This window comes from Pezoporus wallicus, unplaced genomic scaffold, assembly GCF_028554395.1.
Source record: "Pezoporus wallicus isolate ANWC-B61680 ecotype Strahan unplaced genomic scaffold, APGP_CSIRO_Pwel_v1 scaffold_2584, whole genome shotgun sequence".
In the NCBI taxonomy this organism is placed as follows: domain Eukaryota; kingdom Metazoa; phylum Chordata; class Aves; order Psittaciformes; family Psittacidae; genus Pezoporus; species Pezoporus wallicus.
Genome location: NW_026642851.1, coordinates 10,185,778 through 10,205,458, shown reverse-complemented (window position 1 = coordinate 10,205,458; position 19,681 = coordinate 10,185,778). Strand labels below are relative to the sequence as shown.

The following is a 19,681-nucleotide window of genomic DNA, read 5'->3' as shown; positions in this document are numbered from 1 at the left end:
GAAGTTAATCTCTTCTCTAAATCTACTAGATGTGCAATTAAGGAAAATACTTGATAGGGAAACCAAGTAGAAAAGGATGGTGTGTCCTTAGTGGAAGCTAGAAAAGTGGAAAATTTAGCTTTAAATAAGAAAAAGAATGGAAGAATCTTGCCATGCCAACAGACTAACCTAAAATCAGATTGTACTAAGATGGGCAGTAGGCCAAAACCCATCAATAAGCAAGCAGATGAGTTACTCATATTAACCAAGTTGACCTAAGACACTCATTATTTCTTCATAGTGTGAAGTATTTCTTAAACAAGACACAGTGTGACCTTTTACCCAGAGAGGAACAACACAAGAAAATGCTGAAGTACATAAAGTGTGATTAAGAACTGCAAATACATTTTAAGGAAAGTGCTTAAAATGCTCCATTAGTACTGAAAACAGAAGAAAAATTGTCTACAGGATCTGTAGAAACTGGAACTAAAATGGTGTTTTGTTTAAACAGCTCCTTATTTTAAAATGTGTGCATAAGAAGCTTTGGTACTATGAAGACAATCTCTGTCAAAGATCAGGTAGAAGCAGAGAGTGTTGATCCCCAAGAGAAAATCTACACTGTCTCTGAGAAGTAAAAGCAAATGAAACAAAAAAAATTGCAAACTTGCTTTGATTCCAATGCTTGCAAGTATTTTCCTCTCTAAAATAAGCAACTGAGCCATAGTGTAGATTATGGAGAAAAAGAAATATTGTATATGGATAATCTACAACATGTCTGGGAAAAGAAGGTATTGTTGTCTGGTTATAGCTGACTGCTCAGAAACACACATGTGGCTTCCATCTTCACAGAATCACAGAATGGCTGAGATTGGAAGGCACCTCCAGCCCAATTCTGTGCTCAAGCAGGGCTACCTAGAGCCCATTGGCCAGGGCCCTGTCCAGGTAGCTTACGAGTATCTCCAAGGAGGGAGACTCCACAACCTCCCTGGACAAACTGTACCAGTGCTCAGAGTAACTGAACACCTGCAGCTTCTGTTGAGTTCAGCTGGAACACTAGCTTAGGATGTGTGGTCATAATTACATGACACACTGCAGTACTGCGCAGATACTGCCCAGAAGCTTTTTAACTTCTTGGTCTAAAATAATTTGTGTTATCCTTGTACATTACTACACTGCTGTGGAAAGATTTAGCAGGAAGACCCTCATTAACTTAATTAGGATTAGCTACATCTGTATCCACTGTAAAAGAAAAGTTTAATACCTCTGTAATCAGCACAGCATAAATAAGCAATGTTTTTATGTACATTCCACCTTCTCTAAAGCGACCTATCAGAACAGTGGGCTTTGCCCCAACACTGTTAAAAAAAAAAGAAGGCGGCAGAACCTTCCAAGCCCTCTTAAAAATAAGTTCCTCACAGGCATCATTCTCCCAGACACTTTTCTTCTGGTGGATGACAAGACAGAATACAGTAAGACAACTCAAGGTACAGACAAAGTACCTACTAGCTGTTTCAGTAAGAACTTTATTATTGACAGGAATAAGAAACACTTGGCTGGTAGCTCTTATGATGGCAACTCATGATTTTAAGGCTCACCTTTTTAACTTTGGCTTCCTTCAGTTTCTCCAATGCAAGTTTAATCTTGTCAGCTTTAGCCTGTGCCTCTTGTTCTTCCTGAAAAAACACAAGATATTTAAGTGAGGCTAGAAATTTATGTTTACTTGGAAAGAGTTGTTTCTTGTTATTTATATCCAGAACACAAGGTTTGTCATGGGAAACTTCATAGTTACAAGGAATTCCCAACTTTCTTTGAGCTAATATCCTGCATCAGCCACAGTTTTGTTTTACAAGTCCAGTACTAGGGTGAAATCGGTGTGCTCAGCTCGCTCCCTGAAATGCCTGTACACCAATGCGCGCAGCATGGGAAATAAGCAGGAGGAGTTGGAAACCTGTGTTAAGTCAGGAGATTATGATCTGGTGGCAATTACAGAGACGTGGTGGGACAGCTCACATGACTGGAATATAGTCATGGAAGGCTATGTCCTTTTCAGGAAAGACAGGCCAGCCAGGCGGGGTGGTGGGGTTGCTCTTTATGTGCGGGAGGAACTACAGTGCACCGAGTTCTGTCCAGGGACAGATGATGAGCAAGTTGAGAGTCTGTGGGTGAGAATTAAGGGGCAGGCTGGCAGGGGGGATACTGTTGTAGGTGTCTGTTACAGACCACCGGATCAGGGTGAGGAAGTTGACGAGGCCTTCTACAGGCAGCTGAGAGCGGCCTCACAGTCACAGGCCGTGGTCGTCGTGGGGGATTTTAACTTCCCTGATGTTTGCTGGAAGGACCACTCGGCAACCCAGCCGCAGTCCAGGAGGTTCCTCCAGTGTATGGATGATAACTTCCTCCTGCAAATGGTGGATGAGCCGACCAGGAGAGGAGCGCTGCTGGATCTCATCCTCACTAACAAGGAGGATCTGGTTGAAGCAGTAAGGGTTGAGGGCTGCCTTGGTTGCAGCGACCACGAGATGGTGGAGTTCAGGATCTTGTGTGGCAGGACTAGTAGAATACCAAGTAGAATTGCAACCCTGGACTTTAGCAGGGCAAACTTTGGCCTTTTCAAGCAATTGCTAGGGGAAATCCCATGGGCAGGGCTGCTTGAAGGTAAAGGGGCCCAAGATAGTTGGTTGACATTCAAGGACTGCTTTTTCCGTGCTCAAGATCGGAGCATCCCGACACGTAGGAAGTCAAGGAAGAGGGCCAAGAGACCTGCGTGGCTAAATAGGGAATTGCTGGGTATGCTCAAGTGGAAGAGGAGAGTTTACAGGTCATGGAAGGAGGGGCTGGCCACTTGGGAGGAATATAAGGCTGCTGCTAGAAGATGTAGGAAGGCACCTAGGAGGACTAAGGCATCCTTAGAATTAAACCTGGCAAGAAAGGTCAAGGACAGCAAAAAGAGCTTTTTTAAATACATGGCAGACAAAACTAACACCAGAGGCAATGTAGGCCCACTGATGAACGGGATGGGTGCCCTGGTGACAGAAGATAAAGAGATGGCAAAGTTACTGAATGCCTTCTTTGTCTCTGTCTACTCTGCTGCGGGCAGTCCTGAAGAGCCCTGTACCCCTGAGACCTTAGATGAAGTCAGGTCGATGGAGCGGTTTGCCTTAGTCGATGAGGAATGGGTTAGAGACCAGTTGAGCAATCTGGACATCCATAAATCCATGGGTCCAGATGGGATGCACCCGCGGGTGCTGAGGGAACTGGCGGAAGTCATTGCTAGACCACTCTCCATCATCTTTACCAAGTCTTGGGAAACGGGAGAGGTGCCTGAGGACTGGAGGAAAGCAAATGTCACTCCAGTCTTCAAAAAGGGCAAGAAGGAGGACCCGGGTAACTATAGGCCGGTCAGCCTCACCTCCATCCCTGGGAAAGTGATGGAACACCTTATCCTTGGTACCATCTTAAGGCATATCAAGAATAAGAAGGTTATGAGGGGCAGTCAACATGGCTTCACCAGGGGGAAATCATGTTTGACCAATCTCTTAGCCTTTTATGAGGAAATAACACGGTGGATGGATGATGGCAGAGCGGTGGATGTGGTCTACCTTGACTCCAGCAAAGCATTTGACACAGTCTCCCACAGCATCCTCACGGCTAAAATGAGGAAGTGTGGACTGGATGATCAGGTAGTGAGGTAGACTGCGAACTGGCTGAAGGAGAGAAGCCAGAGAGTTGTAGTCTATGGGGCTGAGTCTAGTTGGAGGCCTGTAACTAGTGGAGTGCCTCAAGGGTCAGTACTGGGACCGGTATTATTTAATATATTCATCAATGATTTAGATGAGGGAATTGAGTGTACTATCAGCAAGTTTGCTGATGACACTAAGCTGGGAGGAGTGGCTGATACGCCAGAAGGCTGTGCTGCCATCCAGCGAGACCTGGATAGGCTGGAGAGTTGGGCAGGGAGTAACTTGATGAAATATAACAAGGGAAAGTGTAGAGTCCTGCATCTGGGCAGGAACAACCCCAGGTTCCAGTATAGGTTGGGGAATGACCTGTTAGAGAGCAGTGTAGGGGAGAGGGACCTGGGGGTCCTAGTGGACGACAGGATGACCATGAGCCAACACTGTGCCCTTGTGGCTAAGAAGGCCAATGGCATCCTGGGGTGTATTAGAAGGGCGGTGGTTAGTAGGTCGAGAGAGGTCCTCCTTCCCCTCTACTCTGCCCTGGTGAGACCGCATCTGGAGTATTGTGTCCAGTTCTGGGCCCCTCAGTTCAAGAAGGACAGGGAGCTGCTGGAGAGAGTCCAGCGCAGGGCAACTAAGATGATTAAGGGAGTGGAGCATCTCCCTTATGAGGAAAGACTGAGGGAGCTGGGTCTCTATAGTTTGGAGAAGAGGAGACTGAGGGGTGACCTTATCAGTGTCTATAAATATATAAAGGGGGAGTGTCACGAGGACGGAGCCAGGCTCTACTCAGTGGCAAACAATGATAGGACAAGGGGTAATGGGTACAAACTGGAACACAAGAGGTTCCACTTAAACTTGAGAAGAAACTTCTTCTCAGTGAGGGTGACGGAACACTGGAACAGGCTGCCCAGGGAGGTTGTGGAGTCTCCTTCCCTGGAGACATTCAAAACCCGCCTGGACGCATTCCTGTGTAACATTATCTAGGTGTTCCTGCTCCGGCAGGGGGATTGGACTAGATGATCTTTCGAGGTCCCTTCCAATCTCTAACATACTGTGTGATACTGTGTGATACTGCATTGTGTTGCCCAGTCATACAGCTCCTACATGATCTGTTCCTCAAATGCTACAGGAATGCCTGAAAACTGAACCCTTCTATGTTTCCATATGGGTTACAGCTGATACAAAAGATAAGATTAAGGAAGATCTAGCCTCAATGAAATAGCATTTTGGATGCAGCTGCTTGTAAGAAAACTCACTTCTTGATAGGGTTAACAGAACCAGAGTTTTTAGAATCTTACTGACAACTTGGCTTGCAGTTATATCACTTACAATTTTACCCTGTCTGTTAAATACATTAATTTACTTAAATTATTTCACTTGCCAAGTATGAGCTCTTACTGCACGCACAGTTATGGGGGGAATCACCTCCTTAAATTGGATGGTATCATGGCTTTTTATTCTAGTAATGGACCCATTCATATTAACACAGACACAGAGCATTCAAGTTCATTTGAGCTTTTGCTGAATGCTATAGCAAGACTCTTAAAAATCTCAGTATCACCCAGCTTTTCTTTTATAAAGCAGCTGTATCAATACCACGCCTCTCTCCTAATATCAGTGGGGTTTGTGATCCAAGATTCAGCTGATCGAAGTTAGGTACCCATACCGGATGCTAGTGCCTACTGTTGCCTCTGTGACTGGTAGACTGTGACTACAGATTGTGACCATTTCTTTTTGTCATCTACCTTCCAGTAGTCTCCCCCAGTCACATACAGAATTGGAAAAGCACAGTTTCTGTACTATAATCATGGGAGATGCACTTGCAAGAAGCTAGGCCTAACTAAGCATTGCCTCCACTTCCTTCTTACAGAGGTATCATAGGACCATAGCAATAGAAGAACCAAGAAGGTTATCTTATTTCACCCCAAGCTTAGAGGCAAGTTCAAACATAACTAAAGTACTCCTGACTAACTTGCTGAATTAAACATCTTTTGTTTTGTCACTACTTCCCTGAGATACTAAGATCTTTAGGTTGTCAAAAATACAAGGTGAGGTGTGCAATCTGAAAGAGATGGCTTCAAGCATGTTTGCTATTGTCAAATTCTCTGCTATAAACACCAGACAATCAGTTAAAAGAAGTCTTTTTTATTTTATCTCCACAGATATGGAAATTTGCATCTGCAGCTCAGAGATGCTTAACTTTGAGAATCCAAAACCAGCTTCTGTACTTGAACAGAAGCTGCTGCACAAATATTTCTTTCTGAGTAAGGCTGACTGTTCTACAGAGGGAAGAGCCCATAGCTTCTCACATCGTGGCCCTCTCCTTACCATCTCAAAAGACCTGTCTGCAGGAATTAGGAAAAGCATCTTAACCAAAGTGGCTGAGTGTGGTGTGGACAGGCTTCCTGCTGAAAATTTGAAACAGAGTTCACACAATGCACAAATCTGTGCAAGAGCACTCTCACATTCATGTTTTCACAACTTTTGTCTGTCTTAATGTAGAAAAGGAAATGATCCAATGTCAATAAGCTATCATAAAAAATTTCAGCACTCTTGGAGAAATGTTTTGACAGGCTAAAAGATTTGTTTTCCAGCTATGGTATCATCACCATGTTTTCTGGATCTTCAAACAGAAGAACATAAAAATTATCCAGATAATGTAATAGAAAACGCAGAAGGTTTAGTTAGCTTAAGAACAGTTTAAAAAAGAAACATCTGAGTTGATGGAAACTTATGAGACAGCTCTATGTTTCCCTGAAAGGCTGGACTCCTTAATTCTCACAACACATAAAGGTCAGAAAATAAGAGTCTCAGTATCAGAGGTGCACTGGGAATAATTAACACTATTCTTGACTCCAACCAGAAGTGTTAATAAAAATGTCAGCCCTGATTGGTTCAAGAATCACTTATCAAGAATCCTGGCTAACAATAACATGGGGAAAAAATACAGTCCATTTTTAGCTGCATTTCAGTCTACTGAGCAGAAATGTCATGTCAAAACAAATACTAACCAAGACATTAAATGCTAATTTAAAACCAGTTCTGTCCATATTAATTTTAAATGGTTATTACCTTCATCATTCATACTGCAACTTGTGTAACTGCCCTATAGGCAATTTTGAGGACAGTAAGCCACACAATGGGTATGCCATCAGTATTTGAATACAACCTGTATCAGAAAATGAGGCAAGGGCTGTGGGAGAAAGCAGAACCAGTGCCTTCATGAGGAAGTCAACTACTGCAGACAGACTCCTCAGAATCACAGAATGGTTGAGGTTGGAAGGGACTACCAGAGGTCATATAGATGAACCTTCTTGCTCAAGCACAGTCACCTAGAATGCACCACCTCTCTGAGCAAGCTATTCTCAAGCTCAGTCACCCTCACAGTAAAGAAGTTCTTCCCTACGTTCAGGTGGAACTTCCTGTTTTCAGTTTATGCTCATTGACTCGTCCTATCACCTGGCACCACTGAGAAGAGCCTAGCCCCATCTTCTCGACACCCTCCCTTCAGATATTTATACACATTGATCAGATTCCCCCTGAGCTTTCTCTTCTCTGGGCTGAACAAACCCGGCTCCCTCAGCCCTTCCTCATATGAGATGCTCCAGACCCTTAATCATTCTAGTAGCCTTTTGCTGGACTCCAGGAGCTTTTGACAGCTCTTGTACTTGTGAGCCCAGAACTAGTCACAGCACTTCAGGTGAGGCCTCACAAGAGCTGAGAGGGAGAATTACCTCCCTTGACCTGCTGGCAATGTTTTTCCTAATGCCTCTACCTCCTGTTCCCATCGTTTTCTGCCCTCTCCCTGTATCTGGAAAGAAACAAGAAAACACTGCTAGAGAGTTAACTAAGCACACAGTCTCAGAGGAACACTTTAATTGAGGGAGACAGAAGTGACTTTTAGCTATGCTTTTGCATACAGAATTCCAGTTGTGTTTAGCAGGTATATCCCTTTTCACTCTGAAATCTCATTTGATCTCAGGTAATGAAGGATGCCAGCTAACTGCAAATTAGCTCAGTACAAGACTCAAAGGAAAGAACTGTGCATCACTGTTGGTTTCAGTGAACTTTAGATCACAGCATCATGGAAGTGGCAGCTGGAAGAGAGGTCTGGAGGTCCATAGTCTGGCTCCCTACCCAAAGAAGAACAGACAACAACATCAGATCATGTCAGCCATGATTCTGCCTAGCAAAGTTGGGAAAAGCTCTAAGGAAAGAGAATTTCTGACCTCTCCAGGTCACCCGTTCCAGTGCTACAGCACTGCCTGAAACGGAAAAGGTTTTCCTAATGTCCTTTTTACATGACCTAAGAATTTGGCTCCACCAGCTTCTGTGTTTCTAGCTGGGATATGCACTGCTGTTCCAATGCCAAATACCACTTGCAAAATTAAAAGAACTTGTGAATGCTCAAAACAAGCTTACCTGGGTGAGTGGCTCAGTAGGAGGAGGTGGTGGTGGTGGTGGAAGGTCTAAGTCAGGGTCTGGAGGTGGAGGGAGCAAGTCATCCCCAAACTGTCCAGTAACAGGACTTAATTTAGAATAAATGTCACTATCCAAACCTGTTGAAGGCTGAGTGAGTGTATTCTGCTGGCTGCCAGAAGTTTTCTGGGTTTGTAAAGTTCTCTGTTCAACATCATTTATGTCTGCTACAAGATCAGCCATTAAAGCATCCAGGTCTTTGTCCTCTAGGGCATTTAGGGATTCTGTAAAGAAAATCACAAAATGTGTCAGTGAGTGCAATGCAAACCACTGTTTCCATTTCACTGGAGACTAAATTGCAGAAGGCATGGTTACTGTAAGATATACGGTTTATGGGAAAGGAAACAACATTTTAAATGGGTTCAAGAAATAAATGTGTTTTAGAAATAGCCATTAATCTGGTCATACTAAAGTTCAGAGTACAAGGAACTCTATGAATACAAATTAATCAGGACAGGAAGCTTTACTTTCACTGATACAGCCTCTGGCTCTTATGACATTACCAAACCTGGCCCTGATCCAGAAAGATATCTGGGTACATGCTTCGTGATACGAATTCATGAAATTCCACTAGCTGCTGTTAAGCCATCTACTTATGATAAGTACATACATAAATGCTTAGCAAGTTTTGGTATAGCACAAAACAAACCATGTAATTGAGGCCTAGATCAAGAACATCTTCATATATTACTGCTATTCTACCACTCTAAAGTTAACGTGAAGCAGAATCAGAGGATTGTAAGATACAAGAAATTGTACGGTATCCTTTGTAGCCCATCGGTAATTGTGTGATCAACATCTGTGACATACCTCACGTAATATGCAGGGTTACGTTCTTTAAGCAAAGAAGAAACACGACAGTCTCTTTTCAAAAGCATCTTATCAACCAAATGTAAATATTGTAACTTTTGCTTTCTGTCTTCTACAATGTCAGAGTACAAGATAAAATCCTATACTGGAACTTCATACGCAATTTCTTTCTCGGTTGTTTGAACCAGCCATGGTATAAGAGATCCTGTGGAATAACACCTTGTAGGATAATTCAGCTTTCTAGAAGAGAATGGTTCTTTAACCAAGAGATCCGGTGATTTAAATCTCTTTGAAGAATCTAATTAAAAAAATTATCACAAACTGGGAAAGCTTTAAGTGGGGTTCTGGAAAGGGATTGAGAATGCTGAACAAGATACCAACAAATGCTTATAGAGTCCAACAAAGAATATGTCATTCATCAGACTAAGTATGAATATATCACCAGACTGACTCTGTTTACCTGTTGTACTAATAGAGTATTTTTATAAGCTTTTGTTTTCAGTGGGAAAGTTGGCTCTCCAGTTACATGCCTCTTCCCACTTTGCTGGTGGAGACATTAGGTAGATTAACAGTGAATTGATTCTGGGACAAAAACATAGGCTTAAGCCAGCTCAGGCAAATGCAAATGCAAACAACCAGCTCCCAGTAAAAAAGAAAGAAAAACAAACAAACAAATAAAAAACAAACAAAACAAAAAAATAAACAAAGCACCCACCACCAAACAAAACCAAAGGGAGCATTCTTTCTTGAAACTCGAATAAATTCCCTCATTTATTTTGCCACACACCCCCAGCAAGCAGCTGTACATGCAAAAGCAACAGTACGAACCAGAATGAGAAAAAGCAATGTAAAGTGGAAGCAGTTGAAGCTGATACTTTCATTAGACAAAAATGCTTATGCGGCTCTAACCTCACATTGAGGAACTTCATTTTCTATTAAGTTCAATCTTTACATTAGAAAGGTTGCATTTCAGAAAGTTATTTGGGGACCTCTCATCTTTGTTTTCCTATGCACTCATTTTCAAGTCTGACACCTATATAAGTCTGAGCAATCCTTTAAAAAGCATTGGCCCCTTCAAAGTTTCTTAAATTGAGAGACAGAAATATACCTCCCCATCCAGCAGAACATTTTTTGTTTTGTTTTTAATTAAGAATATTTGAAGTTTTTCTTCTCCTTTGTTGCTGTGAGGTATTTCAAACAAGCATAAAAAGCAGAAAGTCCATTCAGCTACTTACCATTTAAATCTTTAAAACCAACTGTAAAGCTAAATTCATTGTTGGACACTCTGGGGGATGGAGGTTGTACAGTCTCCACTCCTAAACTCTGTAAAGGTAGAAGAAAAAAAACAAGGTTATCTGATGACACAACTACTATTACAGATTAACATTTGTAAATCAACCACCTGAATTTGTCTAATGAAATTGATTCCTCTTCAAGCAACAGAATGACATACACTTGTTTCAGGGATTATGCCTAGATAGGTAAACAGAATAGGGCCAGAACAAGGGTTCAAGCACTGTCTCACTATCATGCCACGCATTTAATGATTTGAATGCTTCTCAATACAGTGTATACCCACGCCAACTGCAGCTCCTGTCAGGCAACACCCAGGCTTGGTGTGGGGAACAGCAGAGGCTAGGGTTATTTCTAATAGAGACAGTGAATAAAGCCAGACTGGCTTTTAGGGTTTGCTGGGGAGTTTCTCTGGGGGTTGATGGGGAGAGTGCTGAAAGAGTTTAGTTGTGTACACATTTGAGCTACAGTGCCATTTGCTCCAGAGTGCTTTATTTACTACTATTACCATTTATTAAATGTAATCTAGCTGTTGCTTTATCATGATGTTTGCAAAAAAAAAAAAAAATCCCAAACACAACAGACAACAAAACATGCTGCTGTTTGCAATACAAACTGCAAATCTGCATAGTTAAATAGAGAATTCCTAGTTTGTCACTTCTTGTTTAGGAAGCAGGCTTGGAACCAGTGCTTGACAAGTCAGGAAAAGTGCACACAATGGAGACAGAAAAAGATACATTCTCCCTTCCACAATCTGAAAAGTGACATCTTTAATAAACGAACACTGTAGACAGGACTGAAAGTAATTTCAAGGGACAGGACCAAGCACCTGTCCTAAGGCAGGTCAGTTATGCCTTGGTGTTACCTGAAAAATGCATACCTAACCTAATTTAAAAAGCTTCCTATTACATAAACTCCGCCATCACCTCTGGCAACCTGTTCCACTGCTTCATTACCGAGGCCACTGTTCTTCCCATTAAATCTTTCTTGTGATGTTCATCCTATACTTTCTTTGCTGCAGCTGAAGATCATTGTTGTCCTGCTCTCTGGGCACATAAGGAAAGAAATACTTCTTTCTGCTCTGATGCTGCCTTTGATGTATTTTAAGATTGTTATCATTCCCTTCTTCTCTAAACAGCCTCCTGCAATCTTTTCTTATTGATTGTTTCTTTTCCCTCTCATCACTCCCATTACTTTCCTCAGGATTTTCTCCAGTAATCCAGCTTCTCAAAACGCTGTGCTAACACTGGACAGTTTACCTGTTGAGGTCTTACCAATGCTGCGCAGAACGGAAGGATTACTTCATCTATCCTACAAGCTATATCCTTGTTCATACACCCCTGTGAGATGCTTGTCTACTGGTGCTCATACTCAATTTGTACCAGAGCATTTACACTTCTTAAAAGCTGCCTGAAACTGAAGGGTGTTTTCCATGAAAATTAATGCAAATATTTTTCTTGGCAGCTCTTTTCACCTATTTCCCACCCAGGATACGCTGGTTTCTTCTGAAGTTATACAGAGATGGACATTAAAGCAGTGATAGCTTTAAAAACTGTTTCTGGTTTAATACTCACTGTCATAAAAATAGACACTGTATAAATAGGGGAAGAGGAAGAAATTAAGAACATGAGATAGTTTTACGATGCCCACGAAAAAGAGAGAAAGGAAAATGTACTGATGAAACAGACTGTTAGAGCTTACAGGGAACACTTTCATCACTAACCTATCAAGAAGTTGTAGCATCTCTTAATGGCCATAAAAGTGTAGGAAAGAAATGAAAAGAAGAAAGCAAATGCAAAGGGAAATTGAAGAGAAAGCAGTAAAATGTTAAGGGGAAAAAAAAGTAGTACATAAAAATAGCAGAAAGGTCCAATTCTGAATTTGCATTTATTTTTCAGCCTTTTTATGCAATGTGAAGGCACTTCTGTGTGTTTCTATCATTTACACTTACTTTAGGAACAGATAGATTGACGAAAAAGAGCAAAGAACTATCCACAGTCTCATTTTGGAAATTTAAGAATCTAGAGGAATTAACAGACATAAGTCTGTTAGCTGAAAGTCTTCAGGCTTTCAGATATGCCTGTCTCCTCTTCCCATACAATGCTGAGGTAAGAGGTGATGTCAGCACTTTAGAGAGGAGGAAGAGTCAGTCTCCATCTTAGGAGCTTGTCGTACCCAGTACTGAACCTATGAGCAGAGAGAGAAGGGGCTCACTCTCTTACACTGTTCCCATCACCTGCACTCGTTAGAGTGCTGTGCCCAATCTGAGGAGGTAATATTTACGACACATAGTCTTTTGTTAATTTTCAAGGCATAATATTGAAATTAAGCTATCCTAAACCCCTCCCCCTTTATATACATATATATATAAAATAAATATGCATAGTTATAAAAAGCCCTTAAAAAGCAGAAAGACTACCAAGGGGCAAAGTACTGTGATGTCACTGCTAAGAATGTCAAGTTAGATTTTGGCTTTCAAACAGCTGATGCACAATTTCTGTTCAGTGGCTCAGAATTGTTGGTATCCAGTTTGACAAACACTGGGATTCACTAAGAGGAAGGACCCCTCAAATCAGAGGCTGTAAGCAATCAAACTCACACAGAATCCAAGATAACAGCTTAAGTGGTTTCAAGAATAAAATTATTAAACTACAACAAAGTTACTGACTTTGTGAAAGAAAACTTTTTTTTGGTAAGAAATAAAAATTCTCCTTTCATCAGGTTTTGCAGGACGTTTTCCACGACTATAGGTTTAGCAGTACGCTCGCGCTGATTTATAGTTTGCTCTCAAGAGTGCATTCAGCAGTGGCAATAACGTCTCCATATTCTTGAATGCTACCTGTCCTGGGTTTAGCAGTAGCAGTCATTTTTTTCCTTCTTGGTAGCTGGTGCAGTGCTGTGTTTTGACTTTCGGCCTGGGAACAGAGCTGATAACACTGATGTTTTAGGCTGACCAACGACTTTGTGAGCCTCATGCTCTGCCAGGGAGGAGGGGAAGCCAGGAGGAAGCAGAGACAGGACACCTAACCCAAGCTAGCCAAAGAGGTATTCCATACCACAGCACGTCATGCCCAGGATGTAACGGAGAGTTACCTGGAAGGGCTGCAACTGCGGGGTTGGAGAAGGTATCGGTCAGTGCTTGGTCAGGCTGGGGGGGAGGGAGGGGAGTTATTGGTTGGCTGGTGATGAGGTGTTGTATTCTCTCCCCTTGTTATTTCCTTTGTCATTATTATTATTGGTGGTCGCAGTAGTGATTTGTGTTATACCTTAGTTACTAAACTGTTCTTATCTCAACCTGAGGGAGTTGCATTCTTTTTGATTCTCCTCTCTGTCCCTCCGGGAGTAGGAGAAGGGAAAGAAGGGGGGGAGTGAGTGAACGAGCTGTCTGACTGGTTTTAAACCATGACACTACCCTAATTTAGCAGCTCAATATTTTGCCATATCTAAAGATTTACTCTTATGCGTATCTTCAAAATGTGGCTTTCATTTCCAAAGTTTACATTTGACATTCAGGCTACATCCCTTTTACCCATGTGTGCAAAGCATTCATTCCTGAAAATTCTCACTCAAACTCTTCCTGTTTTGACAGGATCTTTCAATTTCTTTGGATCAAGTCCAGGAGAATTTAAATTGCTTATTTGTTTGGATTTTTTTCAAATAAAGAGTCTACAGTGTATCTGTATTTATTCAGAGTGGAGGTACATGAAAAATGTAGAAAAGTCACCTCTTTTCTCTAACACATAATAGCTATTTTTCTCATCTTGATAAAAAACTCCGTAATTTACCTGAGTCAGCATGTCCATCTCCCCAAGTAAATTGCTGAACATTTCATCTATATCATCACAGGTTTGCTCCATCTGAAAGAAAAAAAAAAAATCACAGACAAGGAATCATCACAAGTTCACTTCAAAGCCAGCAGTGGCCAAAACCAGAGGATATGCAAGGTTCCTTTATACTGCATTTCCAATTAACTTTAAAACAACTGTTCATGACTTGCAAAACACTCCATTCATAGTTCAGAAATAACTGTTAACAGATCAGAAGGATCTCAATCCTATATAGGCCTCAACACACATTTGGGCTCTAAACTCACTAGGGACTTGTGCAAAACATTCGACACTGTCCCACACAACATCCTTGTCCCTAAATTGGAGAGACATCAATTTGATAGGTGGACCACTTGGTGGATAAAGAATTGGCTGGATGGCCACACACAAAGAGTTGTGGTCAATGGCTCAATGTCCAGCTGGAGACCAGTAACGAGTGGTGTCCCCCAGGGATCAGTGTTGGGACTGGTCTTGCTCAACATCTTCATCGCTGACATGGACAGTGGGATTGAGTGCACCTTCAGCAAGTTTGCTGATGACACCAAGCTGTGTGGTTTGGTTGATACGCTGGAGGGAAGGAATGCCATCCAGAGGGACCTTGACACACTTGTGAGGTGGGCTGATGCCAACCTTATGAAGTTTAACCATGCCAAGTGCAAGGTCCTACACCTGGGTTGGAGCAATCCCAGGCACAGCTACAGGTTGGGCAGAGAAGAGATTCAGAGCAGCCCTGTGGAGAAGGACTTGGGGGTGTTGGTTGATGAGAAACTGAATATGAGCCGGCTTCAGTGTGCGCTCACAGCCCAAAAAGCCAACTGTATCCTGGGCTGCATCAAAAGGAGCGTGACCAACAGGTCAAAGGAGGTCATCCTGCCCCTCTACTCTGCTCTCATGAGACTTCACCTGGAGTATTGTGTGCAGTTCTGGTGTCCTCAACATAAAAAGGAAGTGGAACTGTTGGAACAAGTCCAGAGAAGGCCCATGAGGATGATCAGGGGACTGGAGCACGTCCCGTATGAAGACAGGCTGAGAAAGTTGGGGCTGTTCAGCCTGGAGAAGAGAAGGCTGCATGGAGACCTAACAGCAGCCTTCCAGTATCTGGAGGGGGCCTATAGGGATGTTGGGGAGGGACTCTTCATTAGGGGCTGTAGTGACAGGACAAGGGGTAACAGGTTAAAACTTAAACAGGGGAAGTTTAGATTGGCTATAAGGAAAAAGTTCTTTACTGTGAGGGTGGTGAGGCACTGGAATGAGTTGGCCACAGAGGCTGTGAATGCTCCATCCCTGGCAGTGTTCAAGGTCAGGCTGGACTAAGCCTTGGGTGAGATGGTTTAGGGTGAGGTGTCCCTGCCCATGGCAGGGGGGGTAGAACTAGATGATCTTAAGGTCCTTTCCAACCCTAACTATTCTGTGTTTCTATAGTTTCAACAACCTCCTTGTATTATTTACATTTCATAGGAAGTCACTAGCCAATAAACCATGGTTGTATCTTAAACATCAAAGAAATGTAGCTTATAAGAGATTGAGAGGGAAACAAAGTTTAAGATTGAAAAACTCCTGAATGCTTCATCTTGAAAGCCTTCTTTATTTGGCTTACATGATTAATACAAGTTTATTAGGTGTTATCTAGCGCAGGACCTGGTTATGGTTACGTACGAAACCAACTTTTTGTCTCAACATTTCTCTCCATTTGCTTTCGAATACCAGTGCACTAGTGTGCCAGTGCACTAGTTTGCTAGTGCACAGGGCAGGAACAACTCTAATGATTATAAAGCCTGGGAAGAAAGGAAGACCAGCAGGAATCTTGTTCTTCCATCTTACTGCTCTTCATTTAACAGAACATCTTAAATCATGTAACTATTCCACAGTTAAATAATAAAGGTCACTGAACCACTGAAGTCAGCATCTGTTGTTTGAGAATTATGTGGTAGCATGTCTTTAATATGATAGTTAATACTGGAACAATCTGAGCTGATCTGCCTCCTTTGGACTTGATTTTTCTGACATCAACATAAGCAAGACTGGCCTGTCCATTTGTCCACTTACCATCTGTGTTAGCTCTGACACCAGAACTCCTGAGGAGTACATATCTATAGCTTTCAGCAGTCAGGCTCAGGCACATCCTATCTACTTACATTTTTTGTAGCTGGTATAACAAGTCACAGGCAACCCAGAAGTGGACTTTGAACTTTCACAGTTCACTCAGATCCCAGAAATCAAAGACTTAAAGATTTGGGAACTCAATGCAGTTAAAGACATCATAATAGGATATGGTTGGCAAGGCTGAGAGTAACCCTAGCCCAGTGGTAGAGACAGCACAGTTATGCCCATGTAATGGAAGATGTCACACTTGACAGAGTGAATGGAGAGCTAAAGTCACGTTATCTGCTTCATATCCAGCTGACAACCCCACACTGGATGGCTCACTCTCTCTCTCTGATTCACAGTTAGCCTACAGAAACTTCTATGTAAAATTCGATTTCTGTAGAGTCAGCAGTACAGTGGCTGAATACTACTGAATCTTAATTCATTTATTTGAACGAACAGCTGTGTAGCTTCCTACACACCTGGCACTTGGAAAATCAATTTTCATGAAAAGGATAGATAAAATGACACTTATTTGATCAGGCAGAGCGAAGTCAGATTTATTATGTGACAAAAAATGGGAGCTTCAGTTCATACTGACAAGTATCTCATTAGGGCTTAAATAATACTGAATAATTTTACATTTTCCTGTTTTCTTATTAAAGAGAACAAAGTATCTGCTAGGAAAATTCTATTGGCTCTAACCATTTGTATATTTCTGTGGGATTTTTAAGCACTGGCTAAATCTACTTGCAGGAAAAAGTCTTCATACTGGTGCCTTTAACAAACTGAAATTCTGCTTTGATATATTTTTCCAGAATAGAAATACAAAAATGGGGGGAAAAAAAAAAGAAAGATACTATTGGTTTACAATGAGGAGACCTCATCAAGAGGAGGAGTAACACTTGTCTAAAAAGGAAAAAAACCAAACCCACACAAAACACTAAGAACCTTCCTCAGCAGGAAACGAAAAAAAAGGAAGGGGAGGGAGACAGAGAAGGAAATATTAGATTATACACTATTTTCACCAAATCACAGGATTTTTAGGTTCTAGTAAATTTAGAGCTTCCTTCTTTGTAATTATATGACATTATGAATCTTCAGACACATTTAATTCATAAGGAAAAGAATGTAATCTTACAAAAAAAGCAATGTGCAAGGAATTCTGTAAGAACTTCCACTGTAAATTGGAGCTCAATTCAAATAAATGATATTTAATGCTAGGGTTTGTTTTGTTTGCTTTTTTTTTTACTTTAGGCTCATAGGGGAAGGGAGAAGGCCTGAGCATATGTTCTGAGAAGGAAATACCTGTCAGTTTCAATGAACAGACATCCATCATCATCACCAGGCTGATAAAGCCACCTTGTCACCAAGACATCGCCCCTACTGGTATCTTTCTTTTCTCTTGATTTTTCACTGATTGCATTCAGGAAGACAAAACTAACATCACAATCAGCAAAAACCCTGGAAATATTCTTATGTTAAAACACACTGAATGATCTCTTAAACTGATATGAGAACCCTGCAAATTCATCACGGGTTTTGTCAAGAGCTAGAAAAGCTTGACAAAAGACAGTAAATCGAGTCACCAAAATGCAGAACTGCAAAAGAGTATCCATCCAGTTTCCTCCTCTTTGACTCCTCTCCACAGTAACTTCTGTTTCTTTTATTTGATTGCCACAGAAGGAACAGACAAGGCAGGACACAGATTTTTGAACTATCCCATTCGAGGAGGATGTTGCTGCATTTTAGACCATCAAATTCTTTTGACTTTTATAAATAACCTTGAGCTTATTCAAACCAGAAACTCAAAGTGAAACCTACAGGTGTATGAGCTATCATTAACAAAAAACGGGAAAAGATTTACCAAAGTCCCCAGAAGAATATCAAGTTTCATACTCAGTCCTCCTCTATATCCACTAAAGAGTAACTTGTCTGTCAGGTTATTCTGTATATAGTACTACTAATACTGGTAACTCTTAAAATCACTATCAATTACAATACATTGAAGAGAAAAAAAAGTACACTACTTTTACAGTAAGTTTCTCATGTTATGCATAAGATTGCAAGCACAAAATATTCAGAATTAAAAAGAGGAAACTGTGGTTGTCAAGAATAAGCACGCTAAGGAGGGGCATGTGGGAAGGCATACATGTGAAACCTAACATTTTAAAAGTGACTGGTTTTCAAACTAATTTTTTCTAGACCGCATTTTGAAGTAACACCAAGCATACAGGCAAAGGTATTTTTCCTTGCCTTTTGTTTCCAACCAAATTTCACATTCTCAAATCTGCAGTGAGATCTCAGGAAAAACCTTTTTTTTTTCCCTCTTAAAAAATACTCCCACCTTTCTTATACTGTATATCTAATGGGTGAGGGAATTTTCTCTTCAGCTTGCTATTCTTACCCCAAAGCCTCACTATTTAGTTTACACATATTAAAACCCTCACAGGTTTATATGATACATACATATCAACTCATTGTATTTTGACTTTATCAATACATTTATTCACTCCACCATTTACCAGAAGGCCCCCAGACCTCCTAGACCTATTGGTTTTTTGCCTTTTCAATTTCAGATTTAGCAGCCTCTTTACTGATAAAAATAATTCAAATCTAAATCTAGATGAGAATAACAAAACCCTTTATTTTATTGTACTCTTTCTAACATCTTTGCATTTCAGCTCACCTTAATAAAGGGTTTCTGTGTATTTGTTCTTACTTCTCCTTACCTGCTTGAGCCTGCCTTTTATGGTGTCTGTCTTTTCTCTGTCACATGATTTATTGTCATTTCCAAAGACCTACCTGCAACCATTCAGGTGCCCTGTGAGGGGCCTCCAACCATTTCGTTTTCACAAGAACCAGCCCTCCTGCCCTGGATGACAGTACAAAACTCCTGTGCACTGGATTCCTAAACTTGACAACAGACCTGCACAAAACTTCTTCCCTCTCCTAAATACCTATTTCCTATATACCCTTATTTTGAAATTGAGATGTAAATCTATACATTCTTTGAGCTATGTGCTGGGAAGCTGGAGTGAAGATATCTCACTTCAAACCTCAGCGAAATTCGGCAGATCCACAGAAAGCAAGCTAGCCCACAGGGATGGATGCATATACTCCTTGGTCCAACTTGCTGCGCGTGCATGAGAATGTACTTTGCTGATAGTGAACAACATTGTTTTCCCATGGGGATGGTCCAGTATTCAAGAGCAACAAAGAAAAATCCTGAGAAATTTCTTGCTCAGATGCAAGAATGGAGAAATAGCCCTTGCACTCAGTCTCAAGATGCACGATCTTACCAGGGTTAAGTACAACTTCACCTACGTTATTTAGTGTCATCCACTGACAGGTGAAGCAGGATCTGCCTTTCCTTCTATCATTAAAATCAGGATGTGATTTTTGCATGGTTACATATATTTTTATTTGTTAAGACACTAGAGAGAATAATAGAACAACTGTTTTATTTAAGAATGAAGAAAGTTTTGTGATTTGCACGCTGGCATAAGACGACATAGCACTATATGA

General features: G+C 41.3%; 1 protein-coding gene across 1 annotated transcript in view; it reads right to left on the bottom strand.

Annotated features, from left to right (window-relative positions):
* Positions 1-14,136, bottom strand: part of APBB1IP (amyloid beta precursor protein binding family B member 1 interacting protein) — a 49,555-nt gene extending 35,419 nt beyond the window's left edge. The window contains exons 1-4 of the mRNA XM_057432567.1: positions 14,027-14,136; positions 10,184-10,271; positions 8,082-8,362; positions 1,575-1,652 (exon numbers count right to left, since the gene is read on the bottom strand). Of these exons, the coding sequence (XP_057288550.1) occupies positions 1,575-1,652; positions 8,082-8,362; positions 10,184-10,271; positions 14,027-14,098 (519 nt within the window). The 5' untranslated portion in view covers positions 14,099-14,136. The remainder of the gene's footprint in view (positions 1-1,574; positions 1,653-8,081; positions 8,363-10,183; positions 10,272-14,026) is intronic.
* Between the last annotated feature and the right edge of the window lie 5,545 nt (positions 14,137-19,681).